The sequence below is a fragment of the Cnephaeus nilssonii genome (assembly GCF_951640355.1).
Source record: "Cnephaeus nilssonii genome assembly, chromosome: 12".
Taxonomy (NCBI): Eukaryota; Metazoa; Chordata; class Mammalia; order Chiroptera; family Vespertilionidae; genus Cnephaeus; species Cnephaeus nilssonii.
This window is the reverse complement of record NC_137083.1, coordinates 64,318,802-64,339,352: the sequence shown is the minus strand read 5'-3', so window position 1 is coordinate 64,339,352 and position 20,551 is coordinate 64,318,802. Positions and strand designations below refer to the sequence as shown.

The window sequence follows — 20,551 nt, the reverse complement described above, 5'->3', positions numbered from 1 at the left end:
GCCACATTGATCTAGGAAGGGATGGGTGCTCATACCAATGGGCTCTCCAAACCCATACAGAGAACTTTTTCTTCTGAATTATTTGGAATTTTAAGAGTCATGCACGACCTCACTTGGAGCGATAGAGACTAGGGAATTGTCCCTGGGATGTTTGATTGCCTCATGACTTTTGACCTTTAAGAAGGGCTCCCTCATGTGCACATTGAGCTTACTACGGGCAATCCATTACAGAAAGATAGCTTTGCTCTTGCGTCGCAAGCTGGCTTGTCTCTAGCATACTACCCACACCTTGGATTTCATGGTAACATTAGTCCTCTGCTTTTCTGTACATAGGACCACATACATCCATTTCTGTGCGTACTCCCTTCACATAGAGATGTTCTTTCAGTGCAGTGGTTTATGTGGAAGAGGTCAGTAGTGGCAAAAGGAAATTCTTTTGAGAGATTCACCTTCTGAAAAGTTATAAACTGCTTTGTATAACTTCTCCTTGTTGTCTTTAATGCCCACTATCACCCTCCACATGTGGAAAAGCAATTAAAAATTGAGGCTGATGAACAGAACAGACTGGTGAATGTAATAGAATCAGGGGCATGGAAAGGGAACAGACTGACAATTCTTGGGGTGAAGGGATTGTGGGGCGTGCAGGAAGAGATTGGACAAAAAGCTTACACCTATGGACGAGGTCAGTGGGGGCCGGGGGCTGGAGTGGGGTGGGAACCATGTGGAGGGGACCTATGGGGGGGGAAAGAGGAACATCTGTAATAATCTGAACAATAAAGATTTAAAAAAAATTAATTGAGGCTGAGGAAAAACAGTAAGATGGCTTCAATTTCTTTTTGTTGTGGTTTTACAATACAATCTCCTTCTGTGACTATAACTATCATCTTTATTAAGGAATAGCTTTAACCCAGAGTCACATTAGAACCAGAAAAAGAGTCATGTGTTAGGCATTAGGTTATCTCTGGGACACTGACCCCTGTGAATCATGTCTGCCTTTTCTCCCTTCCTCTTTTAATTCTCATTGGGAAAAGAACAGTTATGTTAGTAGATAACAGAGCTGGAAAGAGAGATCCAGAGAGTGATGTGAGCTATGTCAATCTCCAGCCTTGCCAAGAAGGACACATTAAATATGGGAAATCAGCCTCCGTCAACACACATTCAATGCAAAGCAACCTTGAGGGAATTGTGTGTGTGTGTGTGTGTGTGTGTGTGTGTGTGTGTGTGTGTGTTTCTAAATAAGAACACACAGACTGAATCACTTTGGGAGAATATAAATGAACCAAAAGAAAGGCAGGAGAGGACCTTGAAGAAAAAGTTAAATCCAGGGGAAAATTGACAAATACATTTCTTGCACTTACCTTTTCTGCCGACTGGGCTGTACCAAAAAAGATGGGAATGAAGGCTAACCAAATGATGCAGGTGGTATACATGGTAAATCCGATAGGTTTGGCTTCGTTGAAAGTCTCTGGAACACCTCTCGTTTTAATGGCATAAACAGTACAGGTGACCATCAAGAGGATACTGTACCCCAGTGAACAAATGAGCGAGAGGTCAGAGATGTCACACTTGAGCACGCCTCTGGCATTCTCTGGGTCTAGAGTCCGCTGCTCGCCATAGTCGATGATGATGTGTGGGGGGTCCACAACAAACCAGACACACACTCCCAGGAGCTGGATGGAGATGAGGCTGAAGGTGATCACCAGCTGGGATGCTGGACTAATGAACTTGGGTGCTGTGACGGATTTCTTCCCCTGCTCAAATATCCGGTGGATTCGGTTTGTTTTGGTAAGAAGGGCTGCATAGCTGAAACACATGCCGAGTCCCAGGAAGAGCCGTCGCAAGGAGCAAATGATGGTATCCGGTGCTGCGATCATTAGGAAGGTGATGGAGTAACAGAGGAAGATCCCCGTGAGGAGCACATAACTAAGTTCGCGTCCTGAAGCCCTCACAATGGGGGTGTCGTTATAGCGGACAAAGGTCACGATCACAAAAGTGGTGGCGATGATTCCCAATATGGCAACAAACACAGGCACCACCGCCCAGGGAGAGTGCCACTCGAGCTTGATGATGGGGATAAGCTGGCAGGCTGTGTGGTTGGTGTTCGGTCTCTGGTCCAAAGGGCAAAGTTCACAGGAGAGCTCATCCACCTGGTAGTTGTAACCCTCACAGCGCTCACAGTGCCAGCAGCAAGGGACCCCTTTCACCGTTTTCTTCCTCTCCCCTGGCTGACAGGGCAGGCTGCAGACAGACGCAGGGTGTGTGTGATCCCTGCTAGCCCACTGCATGTCTTCCACCTGTGGGCATAAAAAATTAATGAGCCTTCCATTCTCCCCCATTTATAATATCCTAATCCTAGCTAGAGGTTTGTAATAAATCACTGAATGTTGACAGTACAAATACAGTTTACCATCATAAGGGCCCAGTTTCTTTCCCTGATATTGACTTTATGAAAGTGTTAAATGATTGGGTCCAATAAATCACTCACCTAATCAACTTGATGAGTGTCATTAGTTTCCATTTACCTACTCAATGTTGACCAATCTGACATTCAGAGAAAGATTGATTGACCCGAACAGGTTTAAAGCTCCAAAAACAGCCCCATGGAAAGATGTTTTAGCTCTAATCACAGGTATACATGCCAGAATCCCTCAAACACTGGCTTAAAGTATAAACACACATATAAATGAGGATCCAAGTCTTTATACTATATTTTCAGAAATTCAAACCACACTGTCAAGTTTGAAAAGAGATGGCAAAACTAGCTACTTTAATCTCTGACACTCCTCGTGTGTTTATGTTGATAATTCTATTAATGTTTTGCATCCATTTAAGTTTGAAATACATTTTTTTCCAATCTTGCATTTCCACACTGTGAAAAACACCATGCTGAATGAGACAGCTGGGTGGTAATGTTTCCCATTGAACAAGAGCAGTCTTATAAGGTGGCATAAAGCAGTGAAAGTGGTACAAATGAGGCAGCCCACATTTGTGCTTAGTGTCTGCTTAAGAAACTTAACGTTCCACTTTGCTCTTTTGGATTAAGTCACAAAATATCACAATTAAAATTAAAATGCTATTTTTAGGTGATTTGCCACTGTGTGACCTCTTCCCTTGAATTTGTTTACTAAAGGGTCTGGACCCAGTTCCAACATGTGTGAGGTGGAAGTCGGGAGTCTCCCACACCACCAAGCAATTCTGGGACACCAGACTGGTGTCCTATGAGTCAGCTCAATTCTGACATTATCTACCTGGAAATAGCATCAGGTCCCACAGGTTAAGGGCTCAGTCCCCAAGCTCAGTACTTGCAGAGGGATGCCAAATCTCCCCAAGGTGGAGTAGAGAATTCATACCTGTGTCATTTCAAACATCCTTTCTTGAGAAAGTAGACGCTGCTTCATGTGTCATAAGGGCCCTCAAGACCATTCTATCTACCCTGTCTGTTACCACAAAGGAAAACAATCTATCTCAACCCTACTAATTGCCTAGTGGGTTTTTAATGATTTAGAAAGTTATTATATTTCCTTATAGGATCCCAGTAGGAAAGAAAAAAAGTTAAATTACAAGCTTCTCTCAGAAATATTGAGAAAATAAAATGCTCCACTTAGTGGCTAACATATTGATTTTATACCATAAATGGATTCATATAAGATAATGAAATATTTTTTTTGTGAAGGTTATGTTCCAGAGCTAATTATTAGAAAACCAAAACTGTATTTTGTTTGGGGCTTCTTAGAATTATAATGTTACCATAAAAAAAAGGCAGCAAAACTATGTTAGAAATATTAAACTTCAAGATTGTTAGAAATCTTAAAGGTCAATCTTTTAGAAACAATGTTTTAGGCCCTCTGCATCATCATTCCCATGCAAAATAGCTTTTGCAATGTCCTCATCTTAAACATTCTGCAAGAAAAGCATCAGCATGCAAATCCAATGACCTCCTCTCAATTCATCTCTTTTTTTGAAACACTCTTTTCTTGACATCTTGAAACACTATGACTATTGTTTCTTTCCAACTGTCATGAATGCTGGTTCCCTCTCTTCTGTTTGGTTCCCTTAACTCTGCCAGTGGTTCTATCCATAATGTTTTCCGACATATCTTTCTCTAACACACATATTTCCCATTCCCTGGCTTCAATCATCATTGCTCTACTTCAATCTGCTCTCATTACCTGACAACTAGTACAACATTTCCGATGACCTGCTAATCAGACAAAACCAAATTATGAGCAACAAATCTCATCATGTCTAAAATATATATATATATTTTTTTTCATTATCTGGCCTAAGGAGTTTTCTTCTTGATATATCTAATTTTGTTCAGTTGGATTTCATATCTAGTCTCAGTCACTATATTTTTACTTTGATCCATCCATTGCTTTGTCCAGCTCTACTGAAGTAATTTATCATAATGCCATTCTTTGACCACCGTCAAGGGTTTGCAACTGGCTGTTCCTTCTCTTCTAATTCATCTTGCACATATAAATCAGGACCAGATAAAATATTATAAATATATTTTATTTGTTTCCTCCCCTGATAAAAAATTATAATCACTTCTCACTGATAAAGAGGAAAAATAAAAATTGGTAACCTGACTTTAAGCCCTCAAACCCTCAGTCTCAATCTGCCTCTTGAATTGTATATAAAATGCTCACTCAGGAATTATGTGCCACACTCAATTTTTGTATTCATATTTCTAAAATATATATTTTGGCTTTCTTTCTCTATTTACTCCTGTTTTGCCTCTGCCTAAAATGCCATCTTTCCATTTTGAGCTATAAAAATACTGCTATTCAGTTTCTTATGCAAGGAGCTTAGACATTGCCACTCCATCTTAATATTAAGAGCTGAACAGACTGAGAAATCAACACAGCTTCAAAGATCCCGATCAGAGGTGAAGACACAGGGCATACTACTGTCCCCAAGATTGGAGAGACAAAAAGGTAAATAGCATGAGTCACTACTTACAGGAGCAGAGACTCTCCAGTAGGAATGACCTAGTGAACCAGTGCTGGGGTAAGAAAACCTGAACTCTAATTGCTAGAGGCTCAATCTGGACGATTCTAAGAGGTAAACTCCAGTGGGACTCAGTCATAGGGAATCCCATAATTTTGTGAGATTTATTTGCAGGAGCTCGACGTGGTTCTCACAGTAAATTTGAGAAAAATCTTTTCATGCTTCCAGCAGAAGGAGAGAAAAATGAAACATTTGAAAATATGCCAGATCACTCTGCTCTTTTTGAAAAGCCTGCCCAAAGAGAACTTAGTTAATGAGCCGAACCTGCTGGGGTATTATCAGACCTTAACTGACCTAGGGAAGGGAAATACCCAACCCCAGCCCACTCCAGCCATTTTGTCCAACTGAGAGGAAAGAAAAAAAAGAAACACTTGTAAGTTGCATAGTCCAGACAGAGGCATCAGCTCATTAAAGGACTGAGACCTAACCCAGAACTATACAACATTTCTCCTCCTCCAACATTTTACCACCACAATACTAAAGTCCTATTTTCAGTAGTTCCTCTAAACTCAACACATCTTGTCAAGCTATCAGAAAAAAGCAACCAGGCATACCAAAACAAACAAACAAACAAATAATAAACACACACACACAACTTGAAGAAACAGAGCAAGCATCAGAACCAGACATGGCAGGGATGTTGAAATGATCAGACTGGGAATGTATTAATATGCTAAGGGTGTTATAATAATGAAAGAAGACAGCATGCAAGAACAAATGGACAATGTAAGCAGAGAGATGGAAATCTTAAGAAGGGACTAAAAAATACTAGAGATGAAAAAATGTATAACAGAAATGAAGAATACGTTAGATGGACCTGAAGGCTGAACATAACTGAGGAAAAATATCTGAGTTTAAGGATACCATTAGGCATATGAAAAACAAAGACAACAAACACTGACAAAAACATAATAAAATACCCAAGGATGTTTGGACAACTATAAAAAGTGTATTATATGCATATGAGAATAGTGTAAGGGGCCTCTGGAACATCAAGCACATCATAGGAGTACCAGAAGGAGAAGAAAGAGAGCAAGGATTTGAAACTAACTCTATTTGAAGAAATAATGACTGAAATTTTCCCTATCCTGGTAAAGGAAATAGACATACAAGTCCAGAAAGCACAGAGTCCAAAACAAGATGAACCCAAAGAGGCCCAATCCAAGACACATTATAACTAAAATGCCAAAGGTTAAAGACAAAGAGGAGATCTTAAAAGCAGCAAAGAAAAATACTTACCTAGAATGGAGCTCCTATAAGACTGTCAGCTGATTTCTCAATAGAAACTTAGCAGGCCAGAGGGATTGGCAAGAAATATTCAAAGTAATAAAAAAGCAAGAACTTACAAACAAGATTATTCTACCTAGCAAGGCTATCTTTAAAATCAAAGGAGAGATAAAGAGCTTTTCAGAACAGAAAAAGCTATAGTTCATCACTACCAAGCCAGTATTACAAGAAATGGCAAAAAGTCTTCTCTAAGAAGAAAGAAAAAAAGATAAAAAATAGGAATAATAATTGCCTGGCTAGTGTGGCTCTGTGGTTGAGCATCAACCTATGAACCAGAAGGTCATGGTTTGATTCCTGGTCTGGGCATATGCCCATGTTGCAGGCTTGATCCCCAGTGTGGGGCATGCAGTAGGCAGCTGATCAATGATTCTCTCTCATCATTGATGTTTCTATTTCTCTTTTCCTCTCCTTTCCTCTCTGGAATCAATAAAAGGATATTGAAAAATAGAAATAATAAAACTGCAACAAATAAATATCAATAATTACTTTAAATGTAAATAGGTAAAATGCTCCAATCAAAAGACATGAAGTGTCTGAGTGGATAAACATAAGACCCATACACATGCTGCCTACAAGAGACCCACTTTAGATCAAAAGACACACACAGACCAAAAGTAAAGAGATGGAAAAAAAGATATTTCATGCAAATGGAAATGGAAGAGAGCTGGGGTACACTGAATTATTTACAGATTTAACATGTGTTGTAGCATATCTCTGGTAGTAACCAGAGTTTTACTGTTTTTTCTAGAAGCATTTATTTTAAAAGCTAATGACGAGTTGTTTGGTTTTTTAAGTAATGTATGCTTTTTCTAAATAAGTTGTTTAACTTATTTAGATACAATGTTCCTTGTATCATTGTTATTAAATGCTCAGCACGCTTCTTAGGTTTATAGACTTGACATTATGGCCCAGTGTTTGGCCATAGCTGGTTGCCATATGCTGTTTCCCAGGAATGCTGAAGGGGCAGCAGCATTGCCCTGGAGTTGGGAGGCATCCCTGAGGGACTGGTTTTAATCTGAATAAGTATAGCTGCATGTTATAATTTTGAGTGGTACTAGCCTACTCAAAGATCTTTGGCATTTACAACTGATAATCTGCTTCTGTTAGGGCCTTAAAAGTCTTAAAAAATTCCAGTGCATTAAGTGCACAGCACATGTGATCTTAGTCCAGGAGTCTTTAATGGCTGACAGAAAGCTTTTAAAAATACCTGTGTGCTTAATGTAACAAAACAAAGTAGCAAAACTGCAAAGCATTCTGTCTTAAAATCACTCCCTTTGTTGAAGGTTTTGAGGAGAAAGAGTGGGAGTTAAAGTTTCATAAATGATTAGACAAGGCAGCCACCCAGTGTTCCGGAGACATTAATCACTGCAGCTTTCCCTCAGCTCTTTTCTCTCCACCTTTAGGTCTTTGGGGTGAGGCAGAAGCCCCTGACTCCATTGGGGAAAAGGCTTTGATTTTATGCTTTCCACCTGATTATAAGTTTTTAAGATGACTCTTTATCATACTCAATTTATTTAGCCTCTTCACTGTTCTCTAAACACAATGTCATTACATTCCCTCAAAGAATTAATAAAGAAATGTACTTTAATTTTAAAAATAAGATACACTACCTTTGAAGTGGCTTTGTGTTATTTGAAAATGGACTTGGATTAGTTGTAAGTGTGCATTATAAACTCTTAGGGAAATCATTTACAAAAGTAAAAATAGAATGGTAATGATATGCTAAGAAAGGAGAGAAAATGGAATCACAAAATGCTCAATTGAAACCACAAAAGGTAGAAAAAGAGTGGAAGACAAAAATAGGAACAAAGTACAGGGCAACAAACAGAAAGCAGTAACAGATATGGTATATATTAATCCAACTATAACAATTATCACTTTGAATATCAATGGTATAAATACATCAATTAAAAGATAGCCATTGCCGAAACCGGTTTGGCTCAGTGGATAGAGCGTCGGCCTGCGGACTCAAAGGTCCCGGGTTCGATTCCGGTCAAGGGCATGTACCTTGGTTGCGGGCACATCCCCAGTAGGGGGTGTGCAAGAGGCAGCTGATCGATGTTTCTCTCTCATCGATGTTTCTAACTCTCTATCCCTCTCTCTTCCTCTCTATAAAAAATCAATAAAATATATTTTAAAAAAATTGTTTCCTTTATTAAAAAAAAAAAAAGATAGCCATTGTCAGAGTGGATTAAAAAATAAGAGCCAACTATATATTGTCTACAAGAAACCTAATTTAAATATAAAGACACATGAAATGAAAAGTAAAAGGATGGAGAAAAATATGCCATACTAACACTAATTTTAAAAGAAAAAGAAAGCAGGAGTAGCTATATTAATTTCAAATAGAGCATACTTCAAAGCAAGGAAAATTTTCAGGAATAAAGGGGCCATTTCTCCAAGAAGACATAATGATTCTTAATGGTGTATGAAACTAACAACAAAGTATAAAACTATGTGAGGCAGAAACTGATAGAACTGCAAGGAGAAATAGATGAATCCACTATCATAGTTGGAGATTTCAACAACTCACTATTAGAAATGGACAGATCCAGCAGACAGAAAATCAGTAAGGACATAGTTGAACTCAATGACGCCATAAATCAACTGGATGTAATGGAGATCTATAGACTACTTTATGCAACATTGGGAGGATACACAATTTTCTCAGGTTCACATGTAACATTTACCAATAGACCACATTCTGGGCCACAAATACACTTTAACAATTTCAAAAGAATAGAAAATATATGTCTGCCCTCAGATCACTATGGAATTAAACTAGAAATCAATAACAGAGAGACAACTGGAAAATCCTAAAATGCATGAATATTAAACAACAGACTTCTAAATAGCATATGGGTAAAGAAATAAATCTCAAGAAAAATTAATATTTTGAAATAAATGAACGAAAACACAGGTTATCAAAATTTGTGGCATGCAACAGAAACAGTGCTTATAGGGAAATTTATAGCATATTTAAAAAGAAGAAACATCTAAAATTAATTATTTAGATTCCATCTTCGGTAATTAGAAAAAAAGAATCATGTGGTATACAAAACAAAAAGCAGCAAATAAACTCAGATACAGACAACAGAATGGTAATTACTAGAGTGAAAGGTTGGTTTGGGAAGGATGAAGAGAATAAATGGGGTCATATACACTGAGTGGCCAGATTATTATGATCTCTAAATGCATAATAATCTGGCTACTCAGTATATATATTAGAGTCCCGGTGCATGAATTCGTGCATGGGTGGGGTCCGGCCAACCTGGCCAGGGGGAGGGGACATGGCGGTTGTCCGGCCTGCCTGCTGGTCGAACTCCTGGTCAAGGGTACAATTTGCATATTAGCCTTTTCTTATATAGGACATACACTGAGTGGCCAGATTATTATGCGTTCAGAGATCATAATAATCTGGCCACTCAGTGTATATGGTGAGGGAAGGAGACTAAAATTTGGGTGATGAGTACACACTGAAGTATAAAGATGTTGCATTATAGAGTGTACATGAACATTATGTAACGTTACTAACCAATGTTACCCCAATAAATTTAATTCAAACAACCAAAAATTAAATTAAATTTCAAAGGATCAGATTAAATTAAAAGTAAGCAAAAGAAAAGCAATGATAAGAATTAAAATAGAAATTAATAAAGTTAAAAACAGGAAATCAACAGAGAAAATCAATAAAATTATAAGTTGATTCTTTAAAAAGATAAATAAAAGCCAGACTAATTAAGGAAAAAAATAGTTGGGACATAAATGACTATCAGTAATGTAAGAGGGACATCACTACAGATTCCCTGAACATTAAAAGGATAACAAAGGGATACTATGAACAATTTTAGGCTCATCCCTTTGATAACCTAGATGAAATGGATTGATTCTCTAAAAGACATAATGTGACAATAGTCACACTCAAAGAAAGAGACAATCTGAATAGGTCTACATGTATTATAGAAATTGAATCAATAATTGATAACTTTCCAAAATAGAAAGCACCAGTCCCAGATGGCTTTACAATGAATTCTACAAAACATTTCAGGAATAATCTATTTTGGAGTATAGAAGCAGAGAGAATAATTCTTAACTCATTCTATGAAATCACAATTACTCTAATACCAAAACCAAACAACACATTACAAGAAAACTACAGACCAATATCTATCATGAACATATATGCAAAAATCCTCAATAAGCTATTAACCAAAAGACTCCCAAATCACCAACACAATATTAAAGAAGAACAAAGTTGGAGGACTGACACTATCTGACTCCAAGACTTAATATAATGCTACAGTAGTAATCAAGATGGTGTAGAACAGACGAGGATTAATGGAACAGAATAAGAGCTCAGAAATAGACCCACATAAATATAATCAACTGATTGCTGACAAAGGAGCAAAGGCAACACAATGGAGCAAATACAGTATTTTTCAAAAATTAGGGTTTAAACAATTGGACATCCACATGCCAATACAAACAAACAAAGAACACAAATAAAGAATCTAGACATAGACCGTATACCCTTCACAAAACATTAACTTGAAGGGGTCATAGGCTTAGATAAAAAATACAAAACTATAAAACTCCTAAAATGGATAAGCTAGATTTCATGAAAAAATTTTTAAAAAATTATGCTCTGTGAAAGACAATGTCAATAGAATAAGAAACAATCCATAGACTGTGAGGAAATGTTTGCAAATGATATATCTAATAAAGTACTATTACCGCAAATATACAAAGAACTCTTTAAAACTCAATAAGTAAACAAATAACCAAATTAAGAAATGGCCCAGAAAACTGAATGGACATTTCATCAAAGAAGATATAGACAGGGCAAATAAGTTTATGAAAATATGTTCCACATCACAAGTCATCATGATAATGCAAATTAAAACACAAATGAGATACCTCTACACACGTATTAGAATGGCCAAAACCTGAAATTTTAAGGACAGCAAATGCTGGTGGGGACGTAGAGCAATAGGAACTCTCACTCAATATGGGTGGGACTGCAAAATGGTATAGCCACTTTGGAAGACAGTTTGAAGATTTCTTACAAAACTAAGTATATTCTCACCATATGATCCAACAATTGCATGACTTGGAATTTACCCAAAGGAGTTGAAAACTTATGTCCACATAGGAACCTGCATAGTAATGTTTATAACTAATTTTCCATAACTGCCATAATGCAGACATAACAAAGATATCCCTCAGATAAGCAAACTGTTGTACATCCAGACAATGGAATATTATTTGACATGAAAAAGGAATGAGCTATTGAAGTTATAAAAAGACATGGAGGGAACTTAAATGAATATTACTAAGTGAAAGAAAGTGATCTGAAAAGGCTACATAATTCCAACTATATGTCATTCTAGAAAAGGCAAAACTATAGAGACAGAACAAAGATCAGTGGTTGCCAGGGGTTTTGGGCAGGAGCACAGAGGATTTTTAGGGCAGTAAAATATTCTGTATAATATTACAGTGGTCGATTTATGTTATACATTTATTCAAACTCACAGAATACACACCAAGAGTGAAGTCTAAGGTAAACTATGGACTTTGAGTGACTATGACATGTCAATGTAGGTTTATCAGTTGTAACAAGTGTTCCACCCGGTGGGGGTTTTGATAATGGCAAAGGCTATGCATGTGGGGGGTAGGGGTAAAAGGGAAATCTCTATGTCACCCTTTCAATACTAGTATGCTGTGAACCTAAAACTGCTCTAAAAAGTCTTTAAAAACTAATATTTATTCCTTTAAGACTAATTTCAAATGCTTCCTCCATTCACTTGAATCATAAGTGGTCCATCCCTTCTTTCACCATATAAAATTCTGTTTAGCCCTAACTGGTTTGGCTCAGTGGATAGAGCATCAGCCTGCAGACTGAAGGGTCCCAGGTTCAATTCAGGTCAAGGGCATGTACCTTGGTTGCAGGAACATCCCCAGTAGGGGGTGTGCAGGAGGCAGCTGATGGATGTTTCTCTCTCATCGATGTTTCTAACTCTCTCTCTCCCTCTCCCTTCCTCTCTGTAAAAAAATCAATAAAATATATATTTTTAAAAATAAAATTCTGTTTATATTTCTACGTATTTTGTTTATTCATACAATGTCATATAAGGTATTTTATGTATGTTATATAAATGTTTATGATAATTTCATTATACTTATAAATTACAGTTAACTTTTTCAGTGGCTTTTAATATCCTTTATGTCAGGACCTAGAAAAATACTGTATGTGCCTTAAATATGCCTTATATTTGGGACCCATTCTACATTATTTAACCTTCCATTCCACAAAAAATGGACACCAATAAAATTGTAAATGTACAATATTAAAAAAATATTTATCTCCCAATTTTATTGGCATTAAGAAATAAAGGTATCTATATATATAAAACCCTAATATGCAAATAGACCAAACAGCGAAACAACCAACCAACCAGTAGCTATGATGTGCGCTGACCACCAAGGGGCACGCGGAACATGGAGGGTTTTGGCTGTGGCGGGATGGTGGAGCAGGTGAGTGGGGGTTCCAGACCAAGGCGGGGCACCAATCTCTGTCATCAGGGTGACCCTCTGGTGGTTACTGAAAATTCTTTGCTCTTGCACACCATGGTCCCGCCAGGCACTTGCACCTGCTACTGGCGTCAGCCCTGCTCACACCCACTGCCAGTGCCTGGAGCCGGCCCTGATCACTCGGCACCATCAGCAGGTGCAAGTGTTGGTTGCCAGCTCTGATCACCCCTCAGAGCTTTTCCACCTCCCCCTGCTCCTGAGGGGTGATCGGGGCAGCACCTGCCACTCACACCCACTGACAACACCAGCCCCAATCGCTCCACATCATCAGCGGGTACGAGCAAGGCCAGCACAGTCAGCATGTGGGAGTGACGCAGACAGGGGACCAGGGACCATGGCAGGAGGGGCAGGGTAGAGGCGCAGAGGATGGGCCGAGACCCGCCCTTGCGACCCACAGTTCCTTGCAAGGTACACAAATTCATGCACTGGGCCCCTAGTAATTTAATAAAGCAAAAATGCTTTGTGTACCAATACTTCAAACATTGAAGCCTATAGACTTTCTCTTCATCACACCATTAAATGTAAAAGAAAACGCATAATGACCACATTTCTGAGTACTTACTATATATCAGTTTTTTTTCCAAAGGATTTTAGCTGATTTGCATATATTCAAAAGTTGCTGTTGGTTTAGTTTACATTTAAATATGAAAATGTATCTGTTTTTATGTCATTATAACTTTCTAGTTTCCAATCATCCTACTTAGCTTAAATGCCTCTTTTTACTTGAGTATTTTTAAAATTTCTATCTTTAAATCAACGTTAGGGTTTAGAACCAGATCAGGATTTAAACCTCTGTTTTTTAAGTTACTAAATATATTTCTTTGAACTTCAGTTTCCCCATCTTTGAAAATAGGTCACCGATATCTTACTTCAAATGATCTTTTGAGGATTGAATGGATAAATCCGTACAAAAGCACTAGAACAGGGTAAGTCTAATAGGCACAGTGAGCAACATCACCGACTACCACCACCAACCTGCACCCCCACCTCTGACCGGGCACCTACTTGCTCTGTTTGTCATGGTGGCTGCTGTTATTCCTCTTCCTAAAATATGTTTGACATCTACTCTACTTCCTGCTTGAAGGAGATAATTTATTATCTATTTTCAACTCTAAAATAACTATAATGAACAAATTATTTGACAAAAAATAAAACCTCAAAAGCTCTATTCTCTGTATAAAATATATTCCAGAAAATGTATAGCTTTGGTATATTATTGTTATAATGTCATTATTGTATGTTTGACATATTCTTTGTGCTGTTTTCTTTTTGTTGATATCAATTACATAAGCTCAATGATACTTCTACTTAAGGTCAAATGACTTCTGTTATTCAGAGATATCTGTACACCTGTTAGTGACACAGCTTTAAAAATATATTTTTTTGTCCTTTCAAAACTGGATATAGAATATTAAAATGTCGGCTTATTCCTTTGTGTTCCCTGACACAATATTTTCTTTGACCAAAAGAGATTCTGAAAAGTGAATTTATCATATGAATGAATCTCAATGAAATGTTTTGCTTTCACATGGATTAGCATGTGTCTTTATCTCCCAAAGTATGACATTAACTCTAATACATCCAGTCCAGCCTGGTAATCTGAACTCAGCCCATATACTAAGCTCTTAGAGATTAACCCAGTTGTATTGATTAGAATATGAAATAAGACTCCATTACATTCCAGCACACAAGTTTGTCTTACTATCTCCAGAGGTTAGGTGATAATGTTAGTGAAATTGTACACATTTAACTATGGATATAGCTGGAAAGCAAATCAATGACAGTTTATCAATCAAAATATAAGAGTACATACAAAGTCAAGATAAAAGCTGAGTGCATTTCTAACTGCCAATAGCAGGTCAGTTGGTTACCCCCCCCCATCCCACCCCCAATTTTAAGGCTTATCTTCCACATGCACATGTATAATAATTTATCAGTTTTATACTTCTAGAAGCATATCACATATCAGATATTCTCTCAAATAAATCAGATTTAAAATGAGTTGAAACAAATAGAGCTCTCTAAGAATGTTTAAGTTTTTGTTTCAATTTGAGAGAAAAGGGAGTTATGTTCTTGTAATAACTGAAGGTATGGGTGTAGACATAAGAATATCAAACATTTTGTAGATTAAAATCAAAACATGTAAAATTAAATTTTAGAGAAACCACCAAAAAATAAATCAAATAAAAAAGTGGCATGGGAGAAAAGAACAAGAAAAATACAAAAATGTTAATATAATATAAGCATGAAATAGTTTTCTTCTTTTAAGAGGAAATCAGAATAGAAGGCATAATTAATTAAATTACTATATAAGTCTTTAGAACCAGTATTTTATTTGTTTCTTTTCTGCTTTTTCCCTTTTCCTCTTTATTATTATATGTCTTATTTTCTAAGGTACTATAATATATAATTTTGTTTGAAAACTTTAAGAACATCACACGGTTAATATTTGACATCCTTAAAGAATTCTTTATATATTGTTTAAGGACTAATAGAATAGATGCAAGAAAAAAATATTTGTGGACATAGATGATCATTTTTAGAAGAGCATCATAGAAATGAAGAATACTTTGTCTATAACTCAAAATGAAGGGGTGAGAGCAATTAGAATAAATTATGACCCCACAACTCAAGAAAACACCTAAAAACTAAACAAATACAAAGAACATTAAATTATTTAGAACAGAAACACCAATAGAACAAAACAGATGCAATTTATCTTTTTCAAAGATTCATGGAAAGCTTAATCTGGCCCATGTGAATAGAGCCACGTAAGGTACAATTTATAACCTAATCCCATGACACTGTGTCAAGTTGCAAACAGGTAGCCATAGCTAGATGTGAAGAAGCGAAATATGCAGAGAGTGAAAGGAGCTTCAGATGAATTGCTAATACCAGGAGACCATCTTCAGAGCCGGGTTAAGAGCGAGGCAGAACCCAGCAGGGTCTGGCTAGGTTTACCTTAGTTCACTGCCACCAGTTTCTGCAGTCCTGGAAACAGCTATGAGCCAGAATCCCAACCTTGTCACACGTAGAACACACTATAGGATTATATCCATTAATTATGAGAAATGAATAATTATCACAAACACCAACATTGACTACACTTGCTGATTTCATATTATTGCCAATTGTTCAAATTATCACTTTGTTGTTTATAATACTTTTTTCTAATCATTATAATTATAATTAATTTTTATATTATGTTGAAGGCAAATAATTTATTCTGAGAGTTTCTGATATTTGACACTTAAGATCATTAAATGAAGACCTTACTAGCATTTTGTTACTGCTGTTCAGCTTTTGTAGTTTTATTTTGATGTTTGGTGTTTCTTCATTTGTATAGCTGCAAATGCCCAGATACTTTATTCCTCCTAGAGTAAGATAAGGGTAAACTGTAAATGCTCTCAGAATGAATTCCACTTTGAACACTAGATATGAGTTTCTCTGCTTAAAATTTGCTAATGCCATGAAAAGCAATTTGATTTGCTGTAAAAGGACATGCTAAGGAGAAGTCATATCTCACATTACTAAAGGAACGTACAATGGCAATGGCTCTGACTATAAAGAACCAAACTAAACATGAAAATTAAACATACTCTTATCTCCAAAATGTTAAAAGCAAACAAACAAACAAAAACACAAAGAAACAAATAGCTTTTTCCAGCAAATGTGGCTCAATGGTTGAGTGTCGACCTATGAACCAGGAGGCTAGTTTGATTCCCAGTCACAGCACATGCCCAGGTTGCAGGCTTGGTCCCCAGTAGGAGGCTGATGACTCTCTCTCATCATTGATGTTTCTCTCTCTCTCCCTCTCCCATGCTCTCTGAAGTAAATAAAAATATGTGTGTTTTTTAAAAAACAGCTTTCTTTCCATTAGTTCCACAAATAATAGATTATTGGGGGGTTAGATACATAGAATTGGAGAAATATCCCCCTTTGCTAAAATTTCCTGAGTGCAAGATAAAGCACTTTGTATCCATGAAATAAAATTCCTCATGAGAGCAGATGCATGTTTGAATAAGTTCAGTTCTCAAAGTGAGGACAGTGGTTAAAAACAAAGTATTTCTGTGGTTTTCAGATTGGCACCTCTTTTGTAAAGCTGCAGAATGGGGCTCAGGATGACAATGAGCTAGAGTTACAATGGAGAAGCAGTCCTCTTTTTTAAAAAGTACCTGCTTTGATAACTTTTAGTTAGAAACCTTTCCTCATTTTCAGAAGGAACCTCCAGTCTTGGAAACATCAATCATGGTTGAGACTATTAAAAAAGAGATACAAAGAAAAGACTCTAAACATAATGTGTGGGGTTTTTTTTGTTCCCAAAATTCATTTTGCCTCTAAAGAAAGTGTTAGTTCCATTGCATTGTCCTTAGTGTGTTGCTCTCATCAGCTATAAATGGCAAGGCTTCCTCATTGCTGGCTCTAGTTTACTTAGAATCCATGAGCATACATGAACAAATATGCTTATAACCATACGTATTTTTGAAGAGAGGGGTTAAAGGAGAAGAAATCTAAAGGAAAAGATATAATAGAGGAGCATGGAAAAGAAATATAAAGAAAAAGATATAATGGAGCTCTGGGTGGCCGCTCCTGGATCTGCTGGGACATTGACTGGAGCACTATTTCCGGACAGACAGTAGGTCTCAGCAGTCTACCTCATTAGGACATAAAAAAAAAACAAAAAAAAACAACCTGAAATCTTAAGCCAGAGCCAAGGTAGCTGCATTAGCGTGAGACTGGACAATGCTCAGGATCTGGTGCCACAAGGATAGCAAATATATAGGAAATCTAACACTCACATATGACAAACCCAGGCTCAGATGTCCTGTTGCCACCTCTGTGAAGAGGGCCCGGTGCTAATGCAGGCACCGTTATATGCACTTGCCAGAGCAAGCCATGTCATGTAAGTGGTATGAGCAATGTGCACAAGGAAATCGGCTGCAGACACTTGGAAAGGCAAAAGGAGTCCAGCGTGGGTCTCGAAGGAAATCCAGCTGCTAGGAATTTCAACACGAGTTGAAGAGTTTCAACTTTAACAAGACTGAAGCCCCATCTCAATTATCGTCAGACTGGATAAATCTTGAATGGATCAAATCCTCTTGTTGTGCCTCAATACCACTTGAGTCCCTTCTAAAATGATATTTAAATGTCTTAACTTATAATGAGACAAATGAGGGAGGAAATGTGTTTAGAATCAGAAAAAAAAAAGGTTCAATTGGTTTGGTGAATTCTTCCAACTGTACAGGAATATTTGAGGATACATTGGAACTTTCAGGGCCGCACGTGGTACGAATGTAAAGCAGTATTTTAATTTGGAACTGAAAATGTCAAAATTTTTTTTTTCTGTTATGTAGGCTCAGTGTAAGAGTAGTGACTTTAATGCTTCTGAAAGTGACATGTGCCTCCATTTGCAACGGGATATATTATATTTTCTCTTTGAAATTCTCTTCAATCAGTCTTGAATAGCAGCACTCCTTATTGTGTCAACAGACATGATCCTTTTAGGATCTGAGAAAGCTGGAGCGACAAATGCATTGCCACTTGAAATTTAACCCAACAGAGAGAGCTGCACTGTCAGAGGGGAAGGCTAATCTGTACTTACGTATCAGCAGCAACATTTACATCCTGTGCTGCCTTTGCTTCACTTTTAAAGGCTTGACTGAACTTCTCTTGCAGATGAGAGGACATAAAAAGGTTGGGCAGTGAAGTTTTCAAACCCATAACATTTTTGTATTTCTCTTTATTGTGCAAAATATTGCAGATGTCCCTTTTGTTTGTTTGTTTTTTTCCATTGACCCCCTCCATCCTGCACTGTCCCTTCCTAGGCCTTCACCCCTCTACTGTCTGTGTCCATGAGCTATGCATATAAAACCATATAATTTCTGCTCTACATTAGTGATTATGTAAGTCCTTAATTTTTAACGAGAAGTCAAGTTAGTAGTAAGGCTTCTAATTATAATGAATTGCTAATATTTAATCTGAGTTAAACAATCCCAAAATAACATTGATCGAGCTAATGGAATGGTAGAGAGAAATAGAGGAAAAATTACATAAAAATTATTGTGTTCTTGCTTCATAAATTTTAGAAATATGTTTGCATCTTGAGATTTCAAACAGCTGGCAAGTGCTTTTTAGTCAGCCTTCTATTGTGACTTATAAATGAGCCAATAACTAAGTGGAAATTCTGCATAGAGATTATATGTCTATCAAAATAGAGAAGAGTACAATGCTAAAACCACAGATAAGATTTCCTTGTGAAAATAAGTCATTTTTAGATAAGAAACACAGCATGATGAGTAGTTAAGTCTTATATAAAAAATAGATTGCTTTATATAACAGGTTTCTTCAAGGAGACCAAAAACAGTATCAAGAAGTATTGCGATAATTCTATAAGTACCATTTTAAAATATTCATATTTCAGTTTTGAAGATAGGACTGAACACTGGGATTGATGACATTTAAGAACAGGATGAGGATAGCACTATTAGTCAATGAAGATGCATCAAATATATATTGATCAAGTTTGCTAAATAGGAATGTTAATAATCTTTACCAATGACTGACAGTCTTGTTTTATTCTGATTATTATAGTGGTTGATAACATAATATGAGCTTCCCCATGTTCTCTCCTTAATGTTAGCCAACTTGCCCTCCCTGTGATAGACTCACTACCTGATCTTCCCACCAGCTGTCCACACACTTGAAGAGATTCCATTATTTCACCTGCTCCACCATAATAACTATTATTGGCACCTTCCATCTTGTACCTCCTTAGAAAAAAATTACAAAACAAAAACTAATTCAGGATGCTATATCATATTATCAAAATGATAATATGTTCTGATCAACAAAACATCTAGTCTATAGGGTATCCCTCATCAAACCATGGATTTCCTTTCATTGTTCTTTAAAGTGAGTGTGTGATCCTTCTTATTTACAGCTGCATAGTATTCCATTGTGTGAAGAAGGATCTCTTACCCTTTGAGACAGCATGAAGGGACCTGGAGAGTATTATGCTAAGTGAAATAAGCCCGTTAGAGAAAGACAAGTATCACATGATCTCACTTATATGTGGAATCCAATGAATAAAATAAACTGATGAACAAAATAGACCCAGAGACAGAGAAACATGCAACAGACTGACAGATCTCACAGGGGAAAGGAGGCAGGAAGAGATCAACCAAAGAATTTGTATGCATAACCCATGGTCATAGGCAAAGGTGTGGTGAAGGCCTGGGGAAGGCACAGAAGGGGGAAAAGAAGGGGTCCTGATCATTAATGTACTGTCTGTTGAAAAATATTATAAAAGTGTACAATGCTTTCCCTCATTTCAGTTAACAATATCTACAATAAAGTTTTAAAATGCTGATCAAGTTAAAAATATAAAAGAAACTATTCTTCCATAGAATTTTTATAACATTACAGTTAAATATTAAAAAGGGTGATGCTAGAGCCTATCTCGTGGCTTCAGTATTATGGCAATTGTTTGTAGCTCTTTAATCAATGGGAAATCATGACAGAGAGGTTTGGATCTAGCTAGGATAAAACAGCAAAGCAAATCACTACCAAGGTTGATAATATTAAAATGGAACCAAGTAAGAGCAGCCCTGGCTGGTGTGGCTCAGATGGTTGGGTGTAGTTCCGTGCACTGAAAGGTTGC

General features: G+C 37.1%; 1 protein-coding gene across 2 annotated transcripts in view; it reads right to left on the bottom strand.

Moving 5' to 3' along the window:
* GRM8 (glutamate metabotropic receptor 8) overlaps window positions 1–20,551 on the bottom strand; it is a gene marked incomplete at both ends in the record, with an annotated part of 726,752 nt that overhangs the window by 72,466 nt on the left and 633,735 nt on the right. For both annotated transcript variants that reach the window (XM_079786101.1, XM_079786102.1), the window contains one exon: window positions 1,359–2,294. In XM_079786101.1, coding sequence (XP_079642227.1) covers window positions 1,359–2,294 — 936 coding nt within the window. The remainder of the gene's footprint in view (window positions 1–1,358; window positions 2,295–20,551) is intronic.